The 23,656-nt window shown below is 42.3% G+C and overlaps 1 protein-coding gene across 1 annotated transcript in view; it reads right to left on the bottom strand.

Annotated features, from left to right (window-relative positions):
* Positions 1 to 424: 424 nt before the first annotated feature.
* The window catches only part of SYT9 (synaptotagmin 9), a 58,339-nt gene continuing 35,107 nt past the window's right edge, over positions 425 to 23,656 (bottom strand). The window contains exons 4-7 of the mRNA XM_030199440.1: positions 22,205 to 22,325; positions 12,361 to 12,532; positions 5,067 to 5,196; positions 425 to 493 (exon numbers count right to left, since the gene is read on the bottom strand). Coding sequence (XP_030055300.1) covers positions 425 to 493; positions 5,067 to 5,196; positions 12,361 to 12,532; positions 22,205 to 22,325 — 492 coding nt within the window. The remainder of the gene's footprint in view (positions 494 to 5,066; positions 5,197 to 12,360; positions 12,533 to 22,204; positions 22,326 to 23,656) is intronic.

The raw sequence follows: 23,656 nt of genomic DNA, 5'->3' as shown, positions 1-23,656 counted from the left end.
GAGGTAGAGAGAGTAAGGATAAGGCTTGGGGCAGAGGGCTCAGATACACTAGTTATGGCTCTGGTGCCACTGAATATCACTGAATAAAGATGTCTGATTATCTTTAGAACAGCACACCAGCATTACCAGACTTCTTGAACCAGGCCTCTGAAATGTCTGTAGATTCGTCTTTTTGATAGTGGATAAACTTTCTCTGGTCAAAAAGAGTTGGCCAAACAAAATTTAAACAGTGTGAGTGGGGGGTGGGGATTCTTTGAAAAGCTAAGATATGTCTGGTTAACTCTCAAAGTTACCAAGAAAAATCTTTTGAATATCAATCTCATAGTTCTCAGAATAATTAGCCACTGACCGGAAAGACCAATTAAGAAAGATATGCGCTGCTTTTCTGCACTTCACAATGTAGATTCTTCCAGCTGATGCATCTTCAGGGGGATGGAGGTCCTTTAATGGAATTATATGACCCATGACCTCCAACTGTAGACTGTCCAACCCACTGTATTGGAATGGAAATAATTGTAATTTTTTTTTAGAGATGACATTTAAGACATAATGGATAATTACATACTATCCCCCAGATTCTAAAAATGGTGCCCAAATTTTGACACCCAAAACTGAGCGTGATCCTGAGATCCACGTGCAAACACATTAGTTAACAAGCTGGTAACAATCAGTTATTGACTTTAATTGGCTCTCATTTGGTTTTGCATGAGGATCTGGCTGCACGTCCAAATTCTCTTGTGTGAAAACCCAAAAGGGGGTGTGGCCATGGGAGGGGCATGACCAGGTCAGGACCGTTCCTAAGACTTACATGCAGTGTTATAGAATTTGGGGGCTTTGCATGCCAGGATTTACACCAGGTTTCACTTGCTTTAAGTCCTCACACCCAAAGTTGAGCACAAGAATACACGGTAAGTGCTATTTTATAAAAAGCGCTCTTTATAGAATACATTAAGCACACGCTTTTCCCGGAGCCTATTTTTTAGTTCTATTTACTGAATCCAGCTCTTTTAGAAAAATGTCTCTTTGGTTTCATGTATTTATATATATACATCAGTGCCAAAATTGATCTAGCAATGAAAAGTAGCACTATTTTAATGGTGTAAAACAGGGGCTCAAGAAATCTTTGATAACTCCACATAATTTGAGTTCTTTTTCTGGATTTTGACATTCAAAATGATTTATCTGGCTAACTTTAAGAGTTAACCAGATAAATCAGCACTGTTGAATTTCCAGTGTCAGCAGCAATGCTGACCACATAAGTATTTTCTAAAATTTCTTCTGCACTTAAATGGATAAATTTAGACATGTGGAGAATAATTTTATAAGGAGGCACTAGTTTAAGGTTGAAATGAGATTCCTACTTAAAAACAGTTTTATAAAGTGTGTCTACTACGCTTCATAAAATATGAGCACATGTAGCTGGTACAGAGTGGTATAAATGCACCGAGACTTCTAAAGAAGACATGTAAATTATAAGATTTTATAATCTATGTATACAAATGTGTGCTCTGCCCTAGTACACACCTACCAGCAAAGTACACACTGCCACTATGCATATGCACACATCACGTCCAGTAGAAAAAAGCCCACTTACATGCGTGTGTGACTACATATGCACTTAGGGGTCCTTTTACAAAGGCGTGCTGAAAAATGGCTTATGGTAGTATAGGCGCAGGTTTTGGGTGCGTGCCGATCCATTTTTCAGCGCACCTGTAAAAAAGGCCTTTTTTATTTTTGCCAAAAATGGGCATGCAGCAAAATGAAAATTGCCACGCGCCCATTTTGGGTCTGAGACCTTACCGCCAGCCACTGACCTAACTTTAAAGTCTCATGCAGTAACTGGGAAGTAGTGACTTACGCGCGTCAATGCCACTTGGCAAGCAGCCGATACGCGCGGCTGAAAATAAAACTTATTTTTCAGATGCACGCCAAAAATGAAATTACCGCAAGAGCCATGCAGTAGCCAGGCGGTAACTCCATTTTGGCGCACGTTGGGCATGTGTAGACGCTTACGTGGCTTAGTAAAAGGGCCCCTTAAATGGGTAAAATATCATCCGTTACCTGTATATTTCACACCTGAAACTAGGCACCTCCTTATACAATTATCCTCTTCGGGTATAATTTTATTACAGGGGGGACTAGAGTAATAGGACAGGAAGGTGTCTATTTTTAGCCTGTTTTAGCATGCAGAAATCATGCCTAGATTGAAGGCCAGACCTACTCAAGGGCAGATCTAAATTTACATATGTGCAGTGGCTCATCCTTCACATCAGTTACAGTGCATTTTGCTCTCACTGCCGTGCTTTTTTCTCTGCATTGCCGCCAGCACAACCACAGGTTTAAATGAGAGAACAGATTGCCACAGGTTTAAATGAGAGAACAGATACTTCCTGTTCTGGCATTTAAACCTACAGAACTGCCAGCCTCATACAGGGAGGAATAGTACAGCTGTGAGAGCAAAACAACATGCTTTCACTGCTGTTTAAAAGGCTGATGCAGATGGGCTGACTTGATCTCAGCTGGGCTTCCTTCAGTTGCTCTGGGATAGGGGGAAAAGAAGATGCAGTGGGTAGGCTATTGCTCCCACTGCTTTACATTTTTAAGTGATAGGGAAACCATGAGAGCTATTGGAACCCCCCCCCCCCCCCCCCACCACCACCACCAATTTTACATTTTAACGCAGTCGTAGGGAAGGAAGTCATCTCCACTGGCTAAAGAGGATGGTTAAGTTACACAGCCATTTTCAGCAAAGGGTAAATTTGGATGCCTAGATTTAGGAACATTTTTAGGTGACCATCTAGAAGTGCAACCTTAGCTGAAAATTGGTCTATAAGTTCCTGATGTACTATTTCTTAGCAAGTAAATGAATGGCAAAGGTATTCAAATAAAGCTATCTCTATAAGTTTATATGTATTCTGCAGAACTTATCTGAATAACTTTTACATTGAATATACATACATAGAGTTATCGCTATAATTTATACATATTCTGCAGAAATCTGGATAAATCTTACACTGAATGCACATAGATAACATTCTATTAATAGCTTTATACATATGAGCCTAGATTCTATATATGACGCCTGAGAATTCTGCACGGAAAACAAATACACCTAGGTGCATTCTATAAAGTGCGCCTAAATGTTATAGAATAGACTTAAATTTCCACATGATATATAGAATAATTCCGAGTGCCTCTCCACGCAACCAAATGTAGTTGCAGCCATTTACGCCATGTTTTACTTGATGTAAATCCCGATGCCTAAATGAGGTGTAAAGCAGGTGTATTCTGTAACAATGCACATAGATTTTAGAAACGCTCATGCCCCTCCCATGGCCATGCCCCGACTTAGAATTTAGGCACCCCACATTTAACAATGAATGCCAATTAGTGCTGATAATTGCTTGTTAACATCCAATTAACAGCACTGATTAGCTAGTTAACCAATTAAGTTAGGCAGATTGTTATAGAATATATTTTGATTTCTGTGCAGAAATTAAGGCGCCATTTATAGAATCCTGGGGATTCTGCAGAACTTATCTGGATAAATTTTCCACTGAATAAACCTAAATGGTCACTGCATCTCAAAAAAGATATAGCAGAATTAGAAAAGGTACCGAGAAATGTGACAAAAATGATAAAGGGGATGGGACGACTTCCCTATGAGGAAAGACTAAAGCAACTAGAGCTCTTCAGCTTGGAGAAAAGACGGCTGAGGGGAGATATAAAATAATGAATGGATTGAAACAGGTAGACGTGCATTTCTTGTTTACTCTTTCAAAAAATACTAGGGGGCATGCAATGAAGCTACAAAGTAGTAAATTTAAAATGAATCAGAGAAAATATTTTCTTGCTTAACATGTAATTAAACTCTGGAATTCATTGCCAGAAAATGTAGTAAAAGCAGTTAGCTTAGTGGAGTTTAAAAAAGGTTTGGATAGCTTCCTAAAAGAAAAGTCCATAAGCCATTATTAAAATGGACTTGGGGAAAATCCACTACTTATTTCTAGGATAGGCAGCATAAAATGTATTGTATTGTTTTAAGATCTGATTGGCCACTGTTGGAAACATGATGCTGGGCTTGATAGACCTTCAGTCTGTCCCAGAATGAGAATGCTAATACACAATGCTTGGTAAAAGTAAACAATGCTTTGGGATGCCCAGAGTTCTATCTCTTTTAATACAGCTACATTTTATGCCAGCAGGGAAAATATCTGACCCTTAGGTTTTATCCCGCTAGGACACAGTCTTGATTTATTTATTTGGATTTAGCTTGGGTCTTTGTATCAGTAGTTCAGGGAGAGTTACATTCAGGAACAGGAGGTATTTATTTATTTACTTAGATTTAATTCATGCTTTTTCATCAGTAGTTCAAGGTGAGTTACATTAAAGTACAGCGGTATTTATTTATTTGGATTTACAATAGGTCACATCTGTTCATCAGTAGCCCCAGGTAAGTTACATTCAGATTATTGGTACCCTTCCCCAGAGGGCTTAAAATCTAAGGGGTCCTTTTACTAAGCTGCAGTAAAAGGGTACCTGCACTGGGATCAGCACATGTTTTTGACGCGTGCTGAGGCCCCCTTTTACCGCAGCTGGTAAAAGGCTTTCTTTTTTTAAAGAAATGGCCGTGCAGCCATTTCAGGGGGGGGGGGGCACATACCGCCACCCATTGAGGTGGCGGTAATGGCTCCTGCACTAACCCGGCGGTAACCGGACAGTGATTACCGCCGGATAATCAGATACCGTCGGAAGTGGCGCGTGCTGGGGAGGGGAACTACTGCCAAGCTACTGTGGTAACCCGGCGGTAGTTCCGGATTTGTGAGCAGTAAGCCCATGTTGGGCTTACCGCTGCTTTGGAAAAGACCCCCTAAGCTTTTAGTTGAGGCAATGAAGGGTGAAGTGCGTTTCTAAAGGTCATAAGGATCATGAATGGGAGAAGTGTGATTTGATTCCTAGCTTTCCTGGTTCTCTACCACTCCTCTAATTACTAAGATACTCCTCTTCTTTGAATATTGACTCCTTATTTTATAGGCCCCTATAGCTCAAGAAACTGTAAATCTTACCTCTTTCAAAGGATGCCAATGAGCTATTGGTTTCCGAGGATATGTCAGCATTTCATTCCAGTGGTCCTGGCCCAGTCTTTCTGCATTGTTGCCTACTTGACACATACCAATGACCTCATTATGGCCTACCCTGTGAAAATGTTTAACAATATTTTTTTCTTAACACGTTTACATTCTGAAAACATATTCTAAAATGTTTACATGGTAAGGGGAAGACTCTAATATTACAGGAACTGGTAAGCTTAGGAACTGAAAGACTGATATTCAAAAGCACTTGTAGGTAGTTTTCTAATGAAGGCACTGGGAACACACTTGAGTGTGTGTGGACATTCTCTTCTTCAAAATGGCGCCTGAATGTGCTGGTGCATAACGTGAAGGCAGTGTAGACATGTGCAAAGTTTGGGTGGAATATTTGCAGGGGGCATATTTACACATGTAGATTTTACAATACACACGGTCTTCTGCAAGTTTTGACTGAGCTTTAATGCATATGACATAGATTCCTTCTAATGTAACGTTAATCTTTTTGTAATCCGTCTTGCAGCTTTGGTTGACTATTTGAGAGACTATTATTAAGAACAAAATTACAGAGCATATTCAAAAGCATGGATTAATGAGACAAACCAGCTTATAATCGAACGAGAAAAACGCCCAAGTTCCGACCTAAATCGGGAGATGGGCGTTTATCTCACAAAAACGATTAAAGCGGTATAATCGAAAGCCGATTTTGGACGTTTTCAACTGCACTCCGTCGCGGATGCGGACAAAGTTGATGGGGGCGTGTCAGAGGTGTGGCGAAGGCGGAACTGGGGCGTGGTTATCTGCCGAACAGAGATGGGTGCATTTCACAGATAATGGGACAAAAGTATGCGTTTTTAGCTAGAATTTAGGGCACTTTTCCTGGACCCTGTTTTTTCACGAATAAGGCCCCAAAAAGTGCCCTAAATGACCAGATGACCACTGGAGGGAATCGGGGATGACTTCCCCTGACTCCCCCAGTGGTCATAAACCCCCTCCCACCACAAAAAATGATGTTTCACAACTTTTTATTTTGACCCTCAAATGTCATACCCACCTCCCTGGCAGCAGTATGCAGGTCCCTGGAGCAGTTGTTAGGGGGTGCAGTGGACTTCAGGCAGGTGGACCCAGGCCCATCCCCCCCCTACCTGTTACAATTGTGCTGCTTAATGCTTAGTCGTCCAACCCCCCCCGAACCCACTGTACCCACATGTAGGTGCCCCCCTTCACTCCTTAGGGCTATAGTAATGGTGTAGACTTGTGGGCAGTGGGTTTTGAGGGGGATTTGGGGGGCTCTACACACAAGGGAAGGGTGCTATGCACCTGGGAGCTCTTTTACCTTTTGTTCTGTTTTTGTAAAAGTGCCCCCTAGGGTGCCTGGTTGGTGTCCTGGCATGTTAGGGGGACCAGTGCACTACGACTCCTGGCCCCTCCCACGAACAAATGCCTTGGATTTATTCGTTTTTGAGCTGGGCGATTTCATTGTCCATTATCGCTGAAAAGCAAAAACGCCCAGCTCACAACTTGGCGAATAAAACATGGACGTCTAATTGTTTCGAAAATACGCTTGGGTCCGCCCCTTCACGGACCCGTTCTCGGAGATAAAGGCCCATGGAGATAGGCGTTTCTGTTCGATTATGCCCCTCAAAGTCAACATGGATTTATTGAAGGGAAATGTTGCCTAACCAATCTACTACATTTCTTTGAAGGGGTGAACAAACATGTGGATAAAGGTGAGCCGGTTGATAGTGTGTATCTGAAAGACTCCAGAGGAAATTGGAGAGTCATGGGATAGGAGGTAGTGTTCTATTGTGGATTAAAAATTGGTTAAAAGATAGAAAACAGAGAGTAGGGTTAAATGGTCAGTATTCTCAATGGAGAAGGGTAGTTAGTGGGGTTCCCCAGGGGTCTGTGCTGGGACTGCTGCTTTTTAACATATTTATAAATGACCTAGAGATGGGAGTAATTAGTGAGGTAATAAAATTTGCTGATGACACAAAGTTATTCAAAGTTGTTAAATCGTGGGAGGATTGTGAAAAATTACAAGAGGACCTTACGAGACTGGGAGATTGGGTGTCTAAATGGCAGATGACGTTTAATGTGAGCAAGTGCAAAGTGATGCATGTGGAAAAGAGGAACCAGAATTATAGCTTCGTTCCACGTTAGGAGTTAGGTTCCACGTTAGGAGTCACAGACCAAGAAAGGGATCTAGGTGTCATCGTTGATGATACTTTGAAACCTTCTGCTCAGTGTGCTGCTGCAGCTAAGAAAGCAAATAGAATGTTAGGTATTATTAGGAAAGGAACGGAAAACAAAAATGAGGATGTTATAATGCCTTTGTATCACTCCATGGTGCAACTGCACCTTCAAAATTGTGTTCAATTCTGGTCGCCGCATCTAAAAAAAGATATAGTGGAATTAGAAAAGGTGCAGAGAAGGGCGACGAAAATGATAAAGGGGATGGGACGACTTCCCTATGAGGAAAGGCTAAAGCGGCTAGGGCTCTTCAGCTTGGAGAAAAGGCGGCTGAGGGGAAATATGATAGAGGTCTATAAAATAATGAGTGGAGTTGAACGGGTAGATGTGAAGCGTCTGTTTACGCTTTCCAAAAATACTAGGACTAGGGGCCATGCGATGAAACTACAATGTAGTAAATTTAAAACGAATCGGAGAAAGTTTTTCTTCACTCAATGTGTAATTAAACTCTGGAATTCAATTCCAGAGAATGTGGTAAAGGCGGTTAGCTTAGCGAAGTTTAAAAAAGGTTTGGATGGCTTCCTAAAGGAAAAGTCCATAGACCATTATTAAATGGACTTGGGGAAAATCCACTATTTCTGGGATAAGCAGTATAGAATGTTTTGCACATTTTTTTGATCTTGCCAGGTATTTGTGACCTAGATTGGCCAATGTTGGAAACAGGATGCTGGGCTTGATGGACCTTTGGTCTTTCCCAGTATGGCAATAACTTATGTACTTATGGTTAAAGGTGGGATATAAATGCTGTAATACAATTCAATACAATTTAGGTCAGACCATTTACACTAATTCTATGGCTGGTGTAAATTGGTTGCAGCAAGATATATGCACGTGTTTAGGACATTGGCAATGCAAACTGCAAAAATACTTTTCTTTTAAATCAGGGTCACTTCTACTTATAACTTTCATTATTTTAGATGGAAAACAGCCAGATTTAGGATGGTGTAAATTCATGCCAAAAATATGCGTCTATCAGCAAAATTCAGGCATGAAAGACATAAATTAAGGGGGTATTTTTATTAATGTTGTTTCTATGGGTAAACTCTGTTTTACATGCAGAAATGGGCTTTATAAAAGCTGAGCAACTGTACTGGAGGATAAAAGCACAAGTGGTGACAAAAAAGATGCATAGTTTTATGCTACACATATATAGAAATGTTTAGAAGCATAGGTTGGGCAGAGCATTGGCACAGTCATGAATTACATGTATAGTGTATAAAATATGAGCCTACCCATATACAATTACATCTGTTCCTGAGCATATGTAAATGTATGCAGGTATTTTTCAGCCACAGAACCTGCTATCTTAATGAGATTATTTTATAAAGACACGTGGAGCGTGTTCTGTCCCTCTTCCCTAACCCTTTTTGTTCAATGTATATAGTTTTATATATTATTTTTTACTAACCTTATTTTTGACACATTTTTATACTTTTATTTTTCTGGTTTTAATCATAATTTAATTTTTATTATGTTCTATTAAGTATTATAGATTTTACATTTTTATTCTCTATTATTACAATGTTATTCTATATATTTTATATGAAAGAGTTGTTTCTTAATATGAGTGTCCAATGTTCTCCTTTCAATACCCTCGGTTGCTTTAACTGATATCAAGGTTCTGAGGCTACTACACAGGTTTCCTGTCTACCATGAAGAGCAGGAGGGAGGGAGGGATAAGGAGTGCTGTTACAATGCCCTGTCTGATTCATGTGTCACCTTAAGGGTTTACAAGTATTCTCAAAGTAGCATCACATGCTGGATCCAGGCATGGTGTGAACCCCTATCGTGTCTCATCCTTACTTAGAGTGGAGGAGTGGCCTACTAGTTAGTGCAGTGGACTTGGAGCCTGAAGAACTAGGTTCAATTCCCACTTCAGCTAACCCTACATTGCATCAGGTACAAAAAAAGATTGTGAGCCCAGTAGGGACAGAGAAAGTATTTGCTTTGGTTGTACTATAGAAAGGTGGTATATCAAGTTCATGACTCTATTTGTCTTTTGCATTGAGTGCCACATGTATGATTATCTCCCAGATGGTGAGAGGTTATATGTGTGTGCTGGATGCAAAGAGCTCTTAGCTCTCAGAGAATGAGTCTATCCTTTTAAAGCTAGAGTAGCAAAATTTGAGGAGCTGAGAGAGACAGAGAGGTAAATAGAGGAGGCCTACAGGGATGTCGTAGAGAAGTTCCACTTCCAGTCTGGCAGCCCCTGTGCTGCCTTGGAGGGAGGTCTCCAAGAAGGAATGTGTCACCCTGGTGAAGTAGGAAGTAATCCTGTAGCCAGGACCTGCCCACCAGGGGATGCAATATCCTCTCACACTGAGCATGTGTCTCCTGGGGCTTCTGCCCAGGAGGGAAGGGTTAGGACAGCTGTTGTAGTTGGTGATTGGATCATAAGACATGTAGCTAGCTGGGTGGCTGGTGGGCATCAGGATCATCTGGACACTTGCCTACCTGGTGCAAAGGTAGTGAACCTCATGCATCACCTAGATAAGATTTTAGATAGTGCAGTATTTAACTTTCCTCTGCACCTTCCTCCAATACCCGACAGGGAAAGTTAAATACTGCACAGATCGTGGAAGAAAACCACGTTGATTCACCAGCCAAGATAAGTACTGGACGTTATATTACATTACATTGCATAGCAGTGTTTTCCCCAGAAGTGTTTGAAAGGACAAGGACATATGATGAAAGTGATATAGGTGGAGTTTTTTTTCAAAGACTAATGATTAAAGAGGTCCCCTCTCTATTTAAAAGGTGTGTCCTTTACAAAGAGGAGTGATCGGTATTTACTGAGGTCTTTTTTTCTCCACAATCTTTCATCATAAGGAGTTCACCTTCACCCTTGAACACTTACGGTTGATTATTGTAGAATTGTTTTGAATATTCAGGAGATTATATTCTACATATTCCAAGTATATACAGTGATTTCAATTACCCCAATATTGACCAGATATATTCTATATCAGGGAGTGCTAGGGAGGTAAAATTCTTAGATGTAATAAATGACTGCTTCTTGGAGCAACTGGTCCAAGAATTGACAAGAGGGGAAGCTATTTTAGATCTAGTTCTTAGTGGAATGCAGGGCTTGGTACCAGAGGTAATGGTGTTGGATCCGCTGGGAAACAGTGATCATAACATGATCACATTTGAGATGATATCTGGAGTGAAGTCACTAAAGAAATCTACTGTAGCAGTGTTTAATTTCTGAAAGGGTGACTATGACAAAATGGGGAAAATGTTTAAAAAGAATCTAAAAGAGTCAGCTGCAAAGGTTAGTACTTTAAATCAGGCGTGGACATTGTTCTGTAGTTTCTGAGGCTGCTGTGCTAACCACGAGGCTACAGTAGCAGGCTGAACTCCTAGCTTTTCAGTGAAAGATCGCAAGGGCTCTACATAGTTATGTAGGATCCATCTCTGTGGAGCACCTGGAGCAGGATCTCTCTGTCTACCATGACAACACAGTCTCTAAGTCCTAAATGACATATGTAAGAAAACCTCAGCACTGTTTATAGCGGCTGTAAAATTGGCGGCAAAAGCTTCTCTGTAAATGGTGCTCTGAGTTCAGTGCCATTTACAGGTAGCGCATAAATCCAGAATCCACACTGAACTTTTAGGAGCGAGGATTTACACCAGCTCAAATGTGGTGCAAATCTTCACACCTAACTTAGGCGCAGATCCCCCCCCCCCCCCCTGAATTCTATAATACTGCATGTATCTTTTGTGAATGCCCCTGATCTACCCATATGTCTGATTAGCTAGAGCATCAATGTTTTCATTTATACATTTCTATTTTTAGTTTATGTTTATTTAGGTGAGGGTCTGTCTGTGTTCTGTGTGTGTGAGATAGATTCTGTTGGCATTAACCTCTTCATTCTATAACAGGTAGGTTGTGCACATAGGTTATAGAATATTCTAGCACTTACACGGTGATAGGTACATTAGTGCTACTTGTGCACTCAGCAGTATTCTATAACATAGGTGTGCAACGTGCTTAGTGTGTAAATGCATGGGGCACACACATGGGCAGGGCCTGGGCAGGTATGGACAGGTCCCACATTTCCAGACATAAGGGAGTTTATGGCTCTTACTAGAAACCTACCCTTGTGCTATAAATCATTGTCTTCTGTCATCTGTTCTTTGATCTTAAAATTTCTTTCACTAAACCTTTTTTGTGCCTTATGGCATCTGAGATTGTTTTCTCTCTTGGTGTGGTTTTAGCTGTCTCCCAGAACATAATTTGGGGATTGTTGCTTTTCTTTATTGCGTTCTTTATGAACTAATGAAAATAAGCTTGCTGGGAATTTCCATTATTCTTTCTTCATTTGTCATGTCTCTCTAGGTCAACCCAAAGTGGAGTGTGGCCACAAAAATACTTCTAAATGCTCAGAGAGAGCATTTCAAGTTATGGGTTCAGAAACCTAGAGCTCGCTTGCATTCGATATCCATTTAGAGTGAGATTACTTGACCTTTAAAAAGAAATTGAAAACATATCTGTTTAGACATGCCTGTTGTAATAACTAATGTCTTGCTTATGGTTTGAATGTGTTGTTTTATTTATGCTATTTTATACTTTTGTTATGTTATATATTAGATATGTTATTATGAATGTATTTTTGTAATGTTATATATTAGATGTGTTATTATGAATGTATTTTGTAAGACTCTTAGAAATATTTGGATAGGTGGATTATAAATTCATAAAATAAAAATGAAAAGAAATGAAAATAAAAATGTAAACAGTAACGTCACATGGTATAATTTCGATTAATACAAAGCTTTTCTGGCATCCTTTATAATCTAACATTTCTAAACATATGCATAGACAATTACTGGGCTGTAAAATTTGTCCTTCATTATGACTGAATGGTCTTTAGGACAGCTTGCAAAGGGAAAACGATACTAGTTTTAAATAGATTTGCTAAGGAAGACAAAAATTAATGCTTTACATTATGTTAGTACATTTTTTCGTATTTATTTTTAAACTATTTGTGTTTTCTGATAACTACGTAAAGCTCACCGGTCATAATCCATAACAGCAATTGACAGGCTAATTTGGTCAATATTTTCTGGAGGAACATCAAACACTATGGCCTCATTGTAAACTGGATTTAGAGTGTTTCTCTTTGTAGAGGTTTTTCTTTTCTTCAGTCGCCTTCCTTCACACATTAGAGAAACCTTCACATAAGGATCTGTTTAAATCAGAATATAGTTGGATTAAGAAAACTATTAATTCAAATAGGAGACACATAAAATTATAGGGCATGATATTCAAAGGATTTAATCTCATCATTTTGAGAGGTGTGTTCTTAAGTTAGCCTCCTTGAAAATTTACTAAGGCTGACTGCATAAACCTTAACTCAGTTTCACTAAATTACTAAATTTAGGACTATAAGAAATGGGTGGCAAAAGGGCAAATTTAGGGTTGGGAAAAAGTTACAAGCTTAGCATTGATGTTCAGCACTAAGCTCATAGATTAGGCTCATAAATATTTAAAAGTATAACTGTTAAATGCCTAAATTAAGATGAATATCCAGTTTTACCTTTCAGGCCTCTACTACTATTTATACCCTCATCTCTGGTTCATTCTTGCTTTCCTTTTCCTGTCACTTTTGTAGCTCCATTTCCTTTCCATTATACAGTATTTAGTGTTTTTTTGGCATTGTGAACCAACTTGATGGAATATTCTTCTGGCAGTATATCAAGTATTAATAAACTTGGAACTTAAGTGTCGATATTCAAAGTGATTTAAAAGGCCAGGAGAAGCTCATGGCCATTGAAATTACATTTACAAAATATATCAGGAAGAACAAATACAACAAACCAAGTTAAACCATAAGTTCACTATAACAAACTTGGGCTCAAAACAATTTCTCTTTTTTTATTTTTGCAATTTCAAAGTGTTATAAAGTGTTTTAAATGTGTTCAGACCATACCCTTTACAACCATTATATCCCCAAGAGGAATATGTGGTGGTGTCACAGATGGAACCCTTATTGCACATTCGATGTTCCGCCTCCTAATTTAAATTATATGTCTGGGGCTAATTGTGGATATTCAGTGATACTTAGTGCCACTGAATATCTGCGGTTAGGGCCTAAGCCAAAACCAGTTAACTTGTGGGCGGTCAAGGGCAGATTCAGCATTTATGCAGGTACATGCCAATATTCAGCGCTTAACTATATAAGGTATGCACATAACTAGGGTCACATACTGTAAAAAACAGTCCTATTGTTATGCAGTTAAGCGCTGAATATTGCACTTAACCAAATAAGTGTTAGCCATCCACGTATATTCAATGCCAGTGTCCAGACATGCAAACAAACAAATAAAGCAAACACTGGGCCTTCAGGATTGAGAAAAATGTAGTCCTTTATTTATGATGAAGACCCGACACGGGCCGTGTTTCGGCATACAAACGCCTGCATCAGGGGTCAAAAGACTCCTACAGGTCAGCTTATGGACTAGTGAGCAAGGATGTGAAATAAACAATCACTTTTGGCGGTTTACGAGGCTGAAGGCGTTTTACAGACGAGTTGTCCAAACAGCGGGAAATATATCCTGATTGTTTATTTCACATCCTTGCTCACTAGTCCATAAGCTGACCTATCTTTTGGCCCCTGATGCAGGCCTTTGTACGCCGAAACACGGCCCGTGTCGGGTCTTCATCATAAAGGACTACATTTTTCTCAATCCTGAAGGCCCAGTGTTTGCTTTGTTTGTTTGTTTGGTTGGTTGGTTGGTTGCTTCTGTATGCTGTATTCCCTCTCTTTTTGTGGCTGTAAGTGTTCAGACATGGCCAGTGGCAGCCAAAAGAACACTGACCACCGTCGCTGAATATTTACCTTTCAGGATCCTAACTTTGGCTGAAAATATGCCCTAGAACATAAATATACCTCTTACTGGGAAAATAGAGCAAGTGGAACTGCTATATATCGCTACATAGAAACGACATGCTAACAGAACACCGCACTGAGATAACATAAGTAAAACATAGACGGACCTTCACCAAATACAGAACAAAGGACCAGAGATTCGAAATTGGGAACCTCAAGAAGACTCTGTAAATACTACAACACTGGAGAAATAAAACAGCAATGCATTTCTTCAGTGGCGATCCTAGCCGGCATGACACCCGGGGCGGATCGCCGATGCGCACCCCCCCCCCCGGGTGTAGCGCGGCCCCTCCCGGTGAAATGACACCCCCCCCAGGTGCACGCCGCTGGGGGGGTGGGGTGCTGCGGCGCGCGCCTGTCAGCTGAGTTCGCTGACTTCGCTAACTTCGCTGCAGCTCCCTCTGTCCCGGCCGGAACAGGAAGTAACCTGTTCCGGGGCAGAGAGGGAGCTGCAGCGAAGTTAGCGAAGTCAGCGAACTCAGCTGACAGGCGCACGCCGCGGCACCCCCCCCCAGCGGCATGCACCCAGGGCGGACCGCCCCCACCGCCCCCCCCTTGGTACGCCACTGCATTTCTTCTTGTACTGAACAAAATATGAAAACATCAGTGATGCACAATCCAAATAGGCAGTGAAAAAACAAAATCCAACAATAAAATATCTGCTAATAACTGCTAATCTCGTTAGAATATAAAGAATAAATACAATCACTTTATTCATTTAACAAGACCTCAGCTGTGTAACTCGATAGATCAAACTCATACCATCAAAAATTAAGTACCATCATCTTCACTGGTCTTTTTCAATGTCATTTTTTCATTGTTATACTGGCAGACCAGAGTTTTGGGCTTCCAGAAAAATACTTTTAAGACAGCTGAGCAGCCGAGCCCACTTTCAGAACACACATGCAAAAAAAAAATCTTTACTTGAAACTGAACTCCCTCCTATTTAGCTAGACTTATCTTCCAAACATATGCTACTTCGCCTTGACATATGTTACTCCATCTTGACACATGCCAGCAAGATGAGTTTGGCTAAATAGGACGGGGTTTATCTTTGATAAAGCACATTATGAAACATGATTCATGCCAGACAATTGACCCGTCAGCCAACAAAGAAAAGTGTTATATTTATATTATTCATAAATATTTAGACATTTTTGGGAGACCATTTAAACAATTAATGAATATATATCTATATCTATATATATAAAAAAATGACATTGAAAAAGGACAATGGTGCTTAATTCTTGAAAGTATAAGTTTGATCCATCAAACTGCACAGCTGAGGTCTTGTTATATGAATAAAGTGATTGTATTTATTTTTTTTAATTCCAATAAGATTAGCATTTCCTAACGCTTGCATATTCTAGTTAATATTTCAAATAAAATACTTTTTTTTCTACATTTGGGAATTTTATTTTTCCAATCATATTGGCCTCAGTCTTTCTCTTCTGCTTTCCTCTGTCTGTCTTCAAGTTCTTTTTCCAATGTCTGCTGTCCTCTTCCCAATGCTTCTTCCATCCCCCCCCCCCCCCCACCACATGTGTCTCTGACATATTGATATTTCCCTTTCTGCTGTTTTCTCCATGTTTTTCTCTTATGTGCCTCTCTATCCACTCAAATTTCACCCTCCTTTCTACCTTCCCATCCTCCACCTCCTTCTCTTTACTTTTCACCAAGCTGGGCTGGGTTCTCCACAAATCTGGCCAGGGCACCACCACATCCTTCAGAGAAAAAAGGAAGGAAGAAATAACCTAAGATCTGAATGTAAGAAGCAAAAGGGATCTGGAAGAAGTCATAAAGATCCAGAGATAAAGAAGTTTTCAGAGGAGTTCCTATCTGGAGAAAAATGTACCAGGACACTTTAACTAAAAACTTTTCTTAGGAGTCATCAGAAGGCTGAGAACCCTAAGAAGCTGATAAGAACTGTAAGTGTTAGAAACTATTTTTGCTTTGACTGTGTCTGTAAATAGTACTCCCTGTTACTTAATATTCAGCTGGCACTGTTCAGTGATTTTTAAAACTCTGTTGTCAGTTAAATTAGTCCTGGATATTCAATGGAAAGCCATTCCTCAGGGGTCAGTGCTGGGGCTGATTCTGTTTAATATATATGTGGGACATGGGCGTAGACTTGGGGGGCGAGGGGGGGCAATGCCCCCCCAAACGACGATGACGTGACAACTGGCGCTAGTAGTAAAAAAAAAAACAAGCAGGCACATGCTCGTCTCCGTCCACTTCGCTTCCCTGCCCTCTCTGTCTGTGTCCCGCCCGAAAGGAAATGACATCAGAGGAAGGCGGGACGCAGACAGAGAGGGCAGGGAAGCGAAGCGGACGGAGACGAGCGTGTCTGTCTACCCCCTCTCTTCCTCCCTCCCTCTGGCGCAGGCAGCAGTCTTCTTCAGCTTTTCTGTGTTCCTGGCAGCGGTAGCGACGTACACGCTGCCTTCGGCTCTGCCCCGAAGCCTTCTCTTCAAGTTCCTGTTCCCACATAGGTGGGAACAAGAACTTGAAGAGAAGGCTTCCGGGGCAGACCGAAGGCTGCGTGTATACTTCACTACCGCTGTCAGGAGCACAGAAAGGTTGAAGAAGACTGCTGCCTGCGCCGGAGGGAGGGAGGAAGAGAGGGGGTAAACGGAGTCACGATCCTGGACCTCGCGGGGGGGGGGGGGGCAGCAGAGGGAAGATGGATGGAACTGGGAGGGGTGGGGAGCAGAGGGAAGGAGCAAGAGATGGATGGGACTGGGAGGGGTGGGGAGCAGAGGGAAGATGGATGGGACTGGGAGGGGTGGGGAGCAGAGGGAAGGAGCAAGAGATGGATGGGACTGGGAGGGGTGGGGAGCAGAGGGAAGATGGATGGGACTGGGAGGGGTGGGGAGCAGAGGGAAGGAGCAAGAGATGGATGGGACTGGGAGGGGTGGGGAGCAGAGGGAAGGAGCAAGAGATGGATGGGACTGGGAGGGGTGGGGAGCAGAGGGAAAAACCAGGAGATGGACTGGACTGGGAGGGGTGGGGAGCAGAGGGAAGGACCAGGAGATGGACTGGACTGGGAGAGGAGGTGAGCAGAGGGAAGGAGCAGGATATGGATGGGACTGGGAGAGGAGGCGAGCAGAGGGAAGGAGCAGGAAATGGAAGGGACTGGGAGGGGTGGGGAGCAGAGGGAAGGAGCAGGAGATGGATGGGACTGGGAGGGTGGGGAGCAGAGGGAAGCCTACTGGAAAGAAGACACTGCATAAAACAGAAGACACTGGGACCAAAACGAATAGAAAAACTAAATGATCAGACAACAAAGGTAGAAAAAAGTATTTTATTCAGAATTTATTAATTGAAATGTGTCAGCTTTTTGAAATGTGCATCTGTGATGTTTTGCCTGTAAATTTCAATTCCTTCCTCCATATTAGCATATCATTTGCATAAGTATATATGCAAATAAATATGCTAATATGCTCCGCCCCATCCTTTGCCCCCCCCCCCCCAAATGAAACAGTCAAACTACGCCTATGATGTGGGAGATATTGCTGAAGGGTTGGAAGGAACGGTTTGCCGTTTTGTAGATGACACGAAGATAGCCAATAGAGTGGATATCCTGGAGGGAATAGAAACATTGAGAAGGGATCTCTGAATGTTAGAAGAATGGTCGAGAGTCTGGTAGTTAAAATTTAATTGTGTATGTTATATATTACCTTAGCTTGCAATCATTTCAGAGATGTATGTTTTTTATTTTCAATATTCAATGTGCTAATTGACTTAGAAGTATTTAATTTAATTGATATTCTTCCAGATTTATATTCATTAGTTAAAATTTAATGCCAAGAAGTGCAGAGTGATGCACTTGGGGTGCAGAAACCCAAAAGAGAGATACCGATAGGAGGGGAGAGATTAGTAAGCTCGTCTCAGGAAAGAGACCTTGGGGTGTTGGTGTCCAAGGATTTGAAAGTGAAGAAACAATGTGACAAGGTGATGGCTATGGCCAGAAGGATGGTAGGCTGCATAGAGAGGGGTATAATCAGCAGAAGAAATGAGGTGTTGATGTCCCTCTACAAGTTGTTAGTGAGGCCCCACTTGGAATATTGTGTTCAGTTTTGGAGGCCGTATCTTGCTAAAGATGTAGATAGACTGGAAGTGGTGCAAAGAAAAGCTACAAAAGTGGTATGGGATTTGCAAATTATATGAGGAGAGACTTGCCAACCTAAACATGTATACCTTGGAGGAAAGGAGAAACAGGCATGACATGATACAGACATTCAAATATTTGAAAGGTATTAATCCACAAACAAACCTTTTCCAGAGACGGGAAGGCGGTAGAACTAGAGGACATGAATTGAGGTTGAAGGGGAGCAGACTCAGGAGTAATGTCAGGAAGTATTTTTTCATGGAAAGGGTGGTGGATACATGGAATGCCCTCCCGCAGGAGGTGGTGGAAATGAAAACGGTAATGTAATTCAAACATGTGCGGGATAAACACAAAGGAATCCTGTTTAGAAGGAATGGATCCAGGGAATCTTAGCAGAGATTGGGTGGTGATACCGTAATTGGGAAGCAAAACCAGTGCTGGGCAGACTGGGCAGACTTCTACGGTCTATGCCCTGATCATGACTGAATAGATATGGATGGGCTAGAGTGCACATTTTAAAAGGCTTCAACCTTAGCTTCAGAACTTTTAGTACTAGAACAGTGCTAGGCAAACTTCTATGGTCTGTGCCCTGAGAACGGCAAGGACAAATCAAACTCGGGTATACATATAAAGTATCGCATACCATGTAAAATGAGTTTATCTTGCTGGGCAGACTGTATGGACTGTACAGGTCTTTATCTGCCGTCATTTACTATGTTATTTGAGAGCACTGAGATTGACTACAGTGGGGGAAATAAGTATTTGATCCCTTGCTGATTTTGTAAGTTTGCCCACAGACAAAGACATGAGCAGTCCATAATTGAAGGGTAAGTTATTGGTAACAGTGAGAGATAGCACATCACAAATTAAATCCGGAAAATCACATTGTGGAAAGTATATGAATTTATTTGCATTCTGCAGAGGGAAATAAGTATTTAATCCCTCTGGCAAACAAGACCTAATACTTGGTGGCAAAACCCTTGTTGGCAAGCACAGCGGTCAGACGTCTTCTGTAGTTGATGATGAGGTTTGCACACATGTCAGGAGGAATTTTGGTCCACTCCTCTTTGCAGATCATCTCTAAATCATTAAGAGTTCTGGGCTGTCGCTTGGCAACTCGCAGCTTCAGCTCCCTCCATAAGTTTTCAATGGGATTAAGGTCTGGTGACTGGCTAGGCCACTCCATGACCCTAATGTGCTTCTTCCTGAGCCACTCCTTTGTTGCCTTGGCTGTATGTTTTGGGTCATTGTCGTGCTGGAAGACCCAGCCACGACCCATTTTTAAGGCCCTGGCGGAGGGAAGGAGGTTGTCACTCAGAATTGTACGGTACATGGCCCCATCCATTCTCCCATTGATGCGGTGAAGTAGTCCTGTGCCCTTAGCAGAGAAACACCCCCAAAACATAACATTTCCACCTCCATGCTTGACAGTGGGGACAGTGTTCTTTGGGTCATAGGCAGCATTTCTCTTCCTCCAAACACGGCGAGTTGAGTTCATGCCAAAGAGCTCAATTTTTGTCTCATCTGACCACAGCACCTTCTCCCAATCACTCTCGGCATCATCCAGGTGTTCACTGGCAAACTTCAGACGGGCCGTCACATGTGCCTTCCGGAGCAGGGGGACCTTGCGGGCACTGCAGGATTGCAATCCGTTATGTCGTAATGTGTTACCAATGGTTTTCGTGGTGACAGTGGTCCCAGCTGCCTTGAGATCATTGACAAGTTCCCCCCTTGTAGTTGTAGGCTGATTTCTAACCTTCCTCATGATCAAGGATACCCCACGAGGTGAGATTTTGCGTGGAGCCCCAGATCTTTGTCGACTGACAGTCATTTTGTACTTCTTCCATTTTCTTAATATGGCACCAACAGTTGTCTCCTTCTCGCCCAGCGTCTTACTGATGGTTTTGTAGCCCATTCCAGCCTTGTGCAGGTGTATGATCTTGTCCCTGACATCCTTAGACAGCTCCTTGCTCTTGGCCATTTTGTAGAGGTTAGAGTCTGACTGATTCACTGAGTCTGTGGACAGGTGTCTTTCATACAGGTGACCATTGCCGACAGCTGTCTGTCATGCAGGTAACGAGTTGATTTGGAGCATCTACCTGGTCTGTAGGGGCCAGATCTCTTACTGGTTGGTGGGGGATCAAATACTTATTTCCCTCTGCAGAATGCAAATAAATTCATATACTTTCCACAATGTGATTTTCCGGATTTAATTTGTGATGTGCTATCTCTCACTGTTACCAATAACCTACCCTTCAATTATGGGCTGCTCATGTCTTTGTCAGTGGGCAAACTTACAAAATCAGCAAGGGATCAAATACTTATTTCCCCCACTGTATATAGGCCTGGCTGGATTGCTAGTGGCTATCAAAATTTATGCAGGTTCCAGACAATATTCAGCCAGAACCTACCTAAGGGCCCCTTTTACCAAGCTGCGGCAAAAACTTCAGCTCATGTTTTACATGTGCGCCAAGGCCCCCTTTTACCGCAGCTGGTAAAAGGGAAATATCATCATCCTGCAGGAAATGGCTGTGCAGCAAGTAAAGCACTTGCCACGTGGCCATTTTGGGGGAGCCCATACCGCCACCCATTGAGGTGACAGTGAGGGCTCCCGCGTTAACCCAGCGGTAACTGGGCAGCACGAGGCACTGCCCAATTACCACCAGGTACACTCCAGAGCTACAAAAACAAATAAATACATTTTTGTAGCACTGGAAATGATGGTGCACTAGGTGTGGGAAGTATCTCCAGACTACTGCGGAAGCCCGGAGGTACTTCCTGTATAGCGAGTGGTAAGCCCATGTTGGACTTACCACTGCTTAGTAAAAGGAGCCCTAAGACACTTCTATGGGTCCTGGCTGAATATCGGCCTGGACCTGCATAAATTTTGTCCACATATCCCAAACCACATTGCTTCCCCTCCGAATATACTTTGAGGGCCACAACAACGCCAGTCCACCTTAACAGGAATATAGCTGGAGAATGAAGAATAGTTGGTGATCCCAGGGGAGAAAGGTAAAAACCTGAAGCCAGAGAGAGAATCAGGGAACTGCAAAGTATGAGGAAGAAGGTCTCAAGAATATGCCAAGACTGTTTGTCTAATACTGTGGTTGTACTATTTGAAGCTTGCAAAGTAAGCCGGTTGTTTTGTGTTTATCAGTTTCGAGTAAAGATCTTTTTGTACATGTGTTCTGAATGTGGGCTATGCTGCTCTGCTGCCTTAAAAGTATTTTTCTGAAAGCCTAGAATTCCAGTCTGCCAGCACAATCTACCATACCCAGTTAAAAAAAAACTTGTCAAATTTGATGTGACCTCCCTATGCTTGATATGCCCCAGAAAATAGGCTATACCAGGGGCGTATCTGGAATCCGGCGGTAGGGGGGGCCAGAGCCAGAGAGGGGGGGCACATTTTTGCCTCCCTCCCCCCCCGCCGCCGCCTCTCTCCACCCCCTCCCCGCCGTCAACCCTCCCCCGCTGCTTACTTTTGCCAGCCGAGGTCCGACCCGCAATCTCCATATTTCGTCTTCCTCCATGGCCATGTGCTTCAAGGAAGTAACGCTGCAGCCTGCAGTGCTGATTGGTTGAATCCAGTTCGGCGTCTGACGTCGCAGCGACGTCAGACGCCGAACTGGATTCAACCAATCAGCACTGCAGGCTGCAGCGTTACTTCCTTGAAGCACATGGCCACGGAGGAAGACGAAATATGGAGATTGCGGGTCGGACCTCGGCTGGCAAAAGTAAGCAGCGGGGGAGGGTTGACAGCGGGGAGGGGGGCCAGGGCGAAATCTGCGGGGGCCCAGGCCCCTGTGGCCCCACGCAGATACGCCCCTGGGCTATACTAACAAAAATTGTTTTACCTGATGCTCCAGTTATGTCCATTGCCTTCAAATTTCTTGCTTTTATTATAGTGATGGTCAGTCTCCCAGCTGTGGGAAGATAGCATAGTGAAAACATCAAGTCTCCAAGATCCACACTGTCCTATCAAACAAGAGAGATGTTTAATGACTATGAAACACAATTAACGTCTTCAATATTTAGAATGTAATGAATCACTTTTAATAACTGGTTTCCAATGCATATCCAGAGTTTAGTCATACTTTCTAAATCAGGTCAATATTGAAAACCAGAGATATCTAACTTCATTCCAAATTATTGGCTGTGCCATTAACATGCAAAATACACTTCATGAAATAACCGTCTGCAACTCTGCCTTGGGAACACCTGCACGCAGTCTGGGCAAACTTATACATATACAAGCTGTAAGCACTGGGACTGGTGCTATTTAACATATTTATAAATGATCTGGAAAACAGAACAACGAGTGAGGTGATTAAATTTGCAGATGACACAAAACTATTCAAAGTTGTCAAAACACATGTGGACTGTGAAAAATTAGGAGATTGGAAGACTGGGCATCCAAATGGCAAATGAACAAATGCAAAGTGATGCACATTGGGAAGAATATTCCGAATCATAGTTACCTGATGTCAAGGTCCACCTTGGGAGTCAGCACTCAAGAAAAAGATCTAGGTGTCATTTATTTATGACATCTATATCCCACATTATCTGGAAAACAAACTCAAGACAATATGCTGAAATCTTCTGCTCAATGTGTGGCGGCGGCCAAAAAAGAAACAGGATGCTAGGAATTATTAGGAAAGGGATGCAAAATAAGAGCAAGAATATTATAATGCCTCTGTATCGCTCAATGGTGTGACCTCACTTTGACGGTAGTTCTTGGTCAAGCATGCACCATTTCTGGGAGGGAAAAAACCCAGAAATGGTTAGCATGGCATTAATCCGGCATCACTGCATGCTGCCCAGTTACCGCCGGGTTACTATGGGAGCCCTTACTACCTCCCATTAGTGGCAGTAAGGGCTCCCTGCCACAGGGCCACACAGTAACAGTTTTCTTATTACATTGAGGAGTGGCCTAGTGGTTAGGGTGGACTTTGGTCCTGAGGAACTGAGTTCGATTCCCACTTCAGGCACAGGCAGTTCCTTGTGACTCTGGGCAAGTCACTTAACCCTCCATTGCCCCATGTAAGCCACATTGAGCCTGCCATGAGTGGGAAAGCACAGGGTACAAATGTAACAAAAAATAAATTTTATTTTTGGGGGCTTTGTACCTGCTGCGGCAAAAAGGGCCCTGGCACGCAGAAAGTGCAAACCCCTTCGAGAAAAGCTGCATTGGCTCCCAATCAAAAAACGGATCATCTTCAAAATCTGCACTTTAGTCCACAAAATTATATATGGCGTAGTCCCAGGATACATGATAGACCTTATAGATCTACCAATAAGAAACAGAG

Source organism: Microcaecilia unicolor, chromosome 4, assembly GCF_901765095.1.
Source record: "Microcaecilia unicolor chromosome 4, aMicUni1.1, whole genome shotgun sequence".
Classification (NCBI taxonomy): Eukaryota; Metazoa; Chordata; class Amphibia; order Gymnophiona; family Siphonopidae; genus Microcaecilia; species Microcaecilia unicolor.
This window is presented reverse-complemented; position numbering and strand designations above follow the sequence as displayed.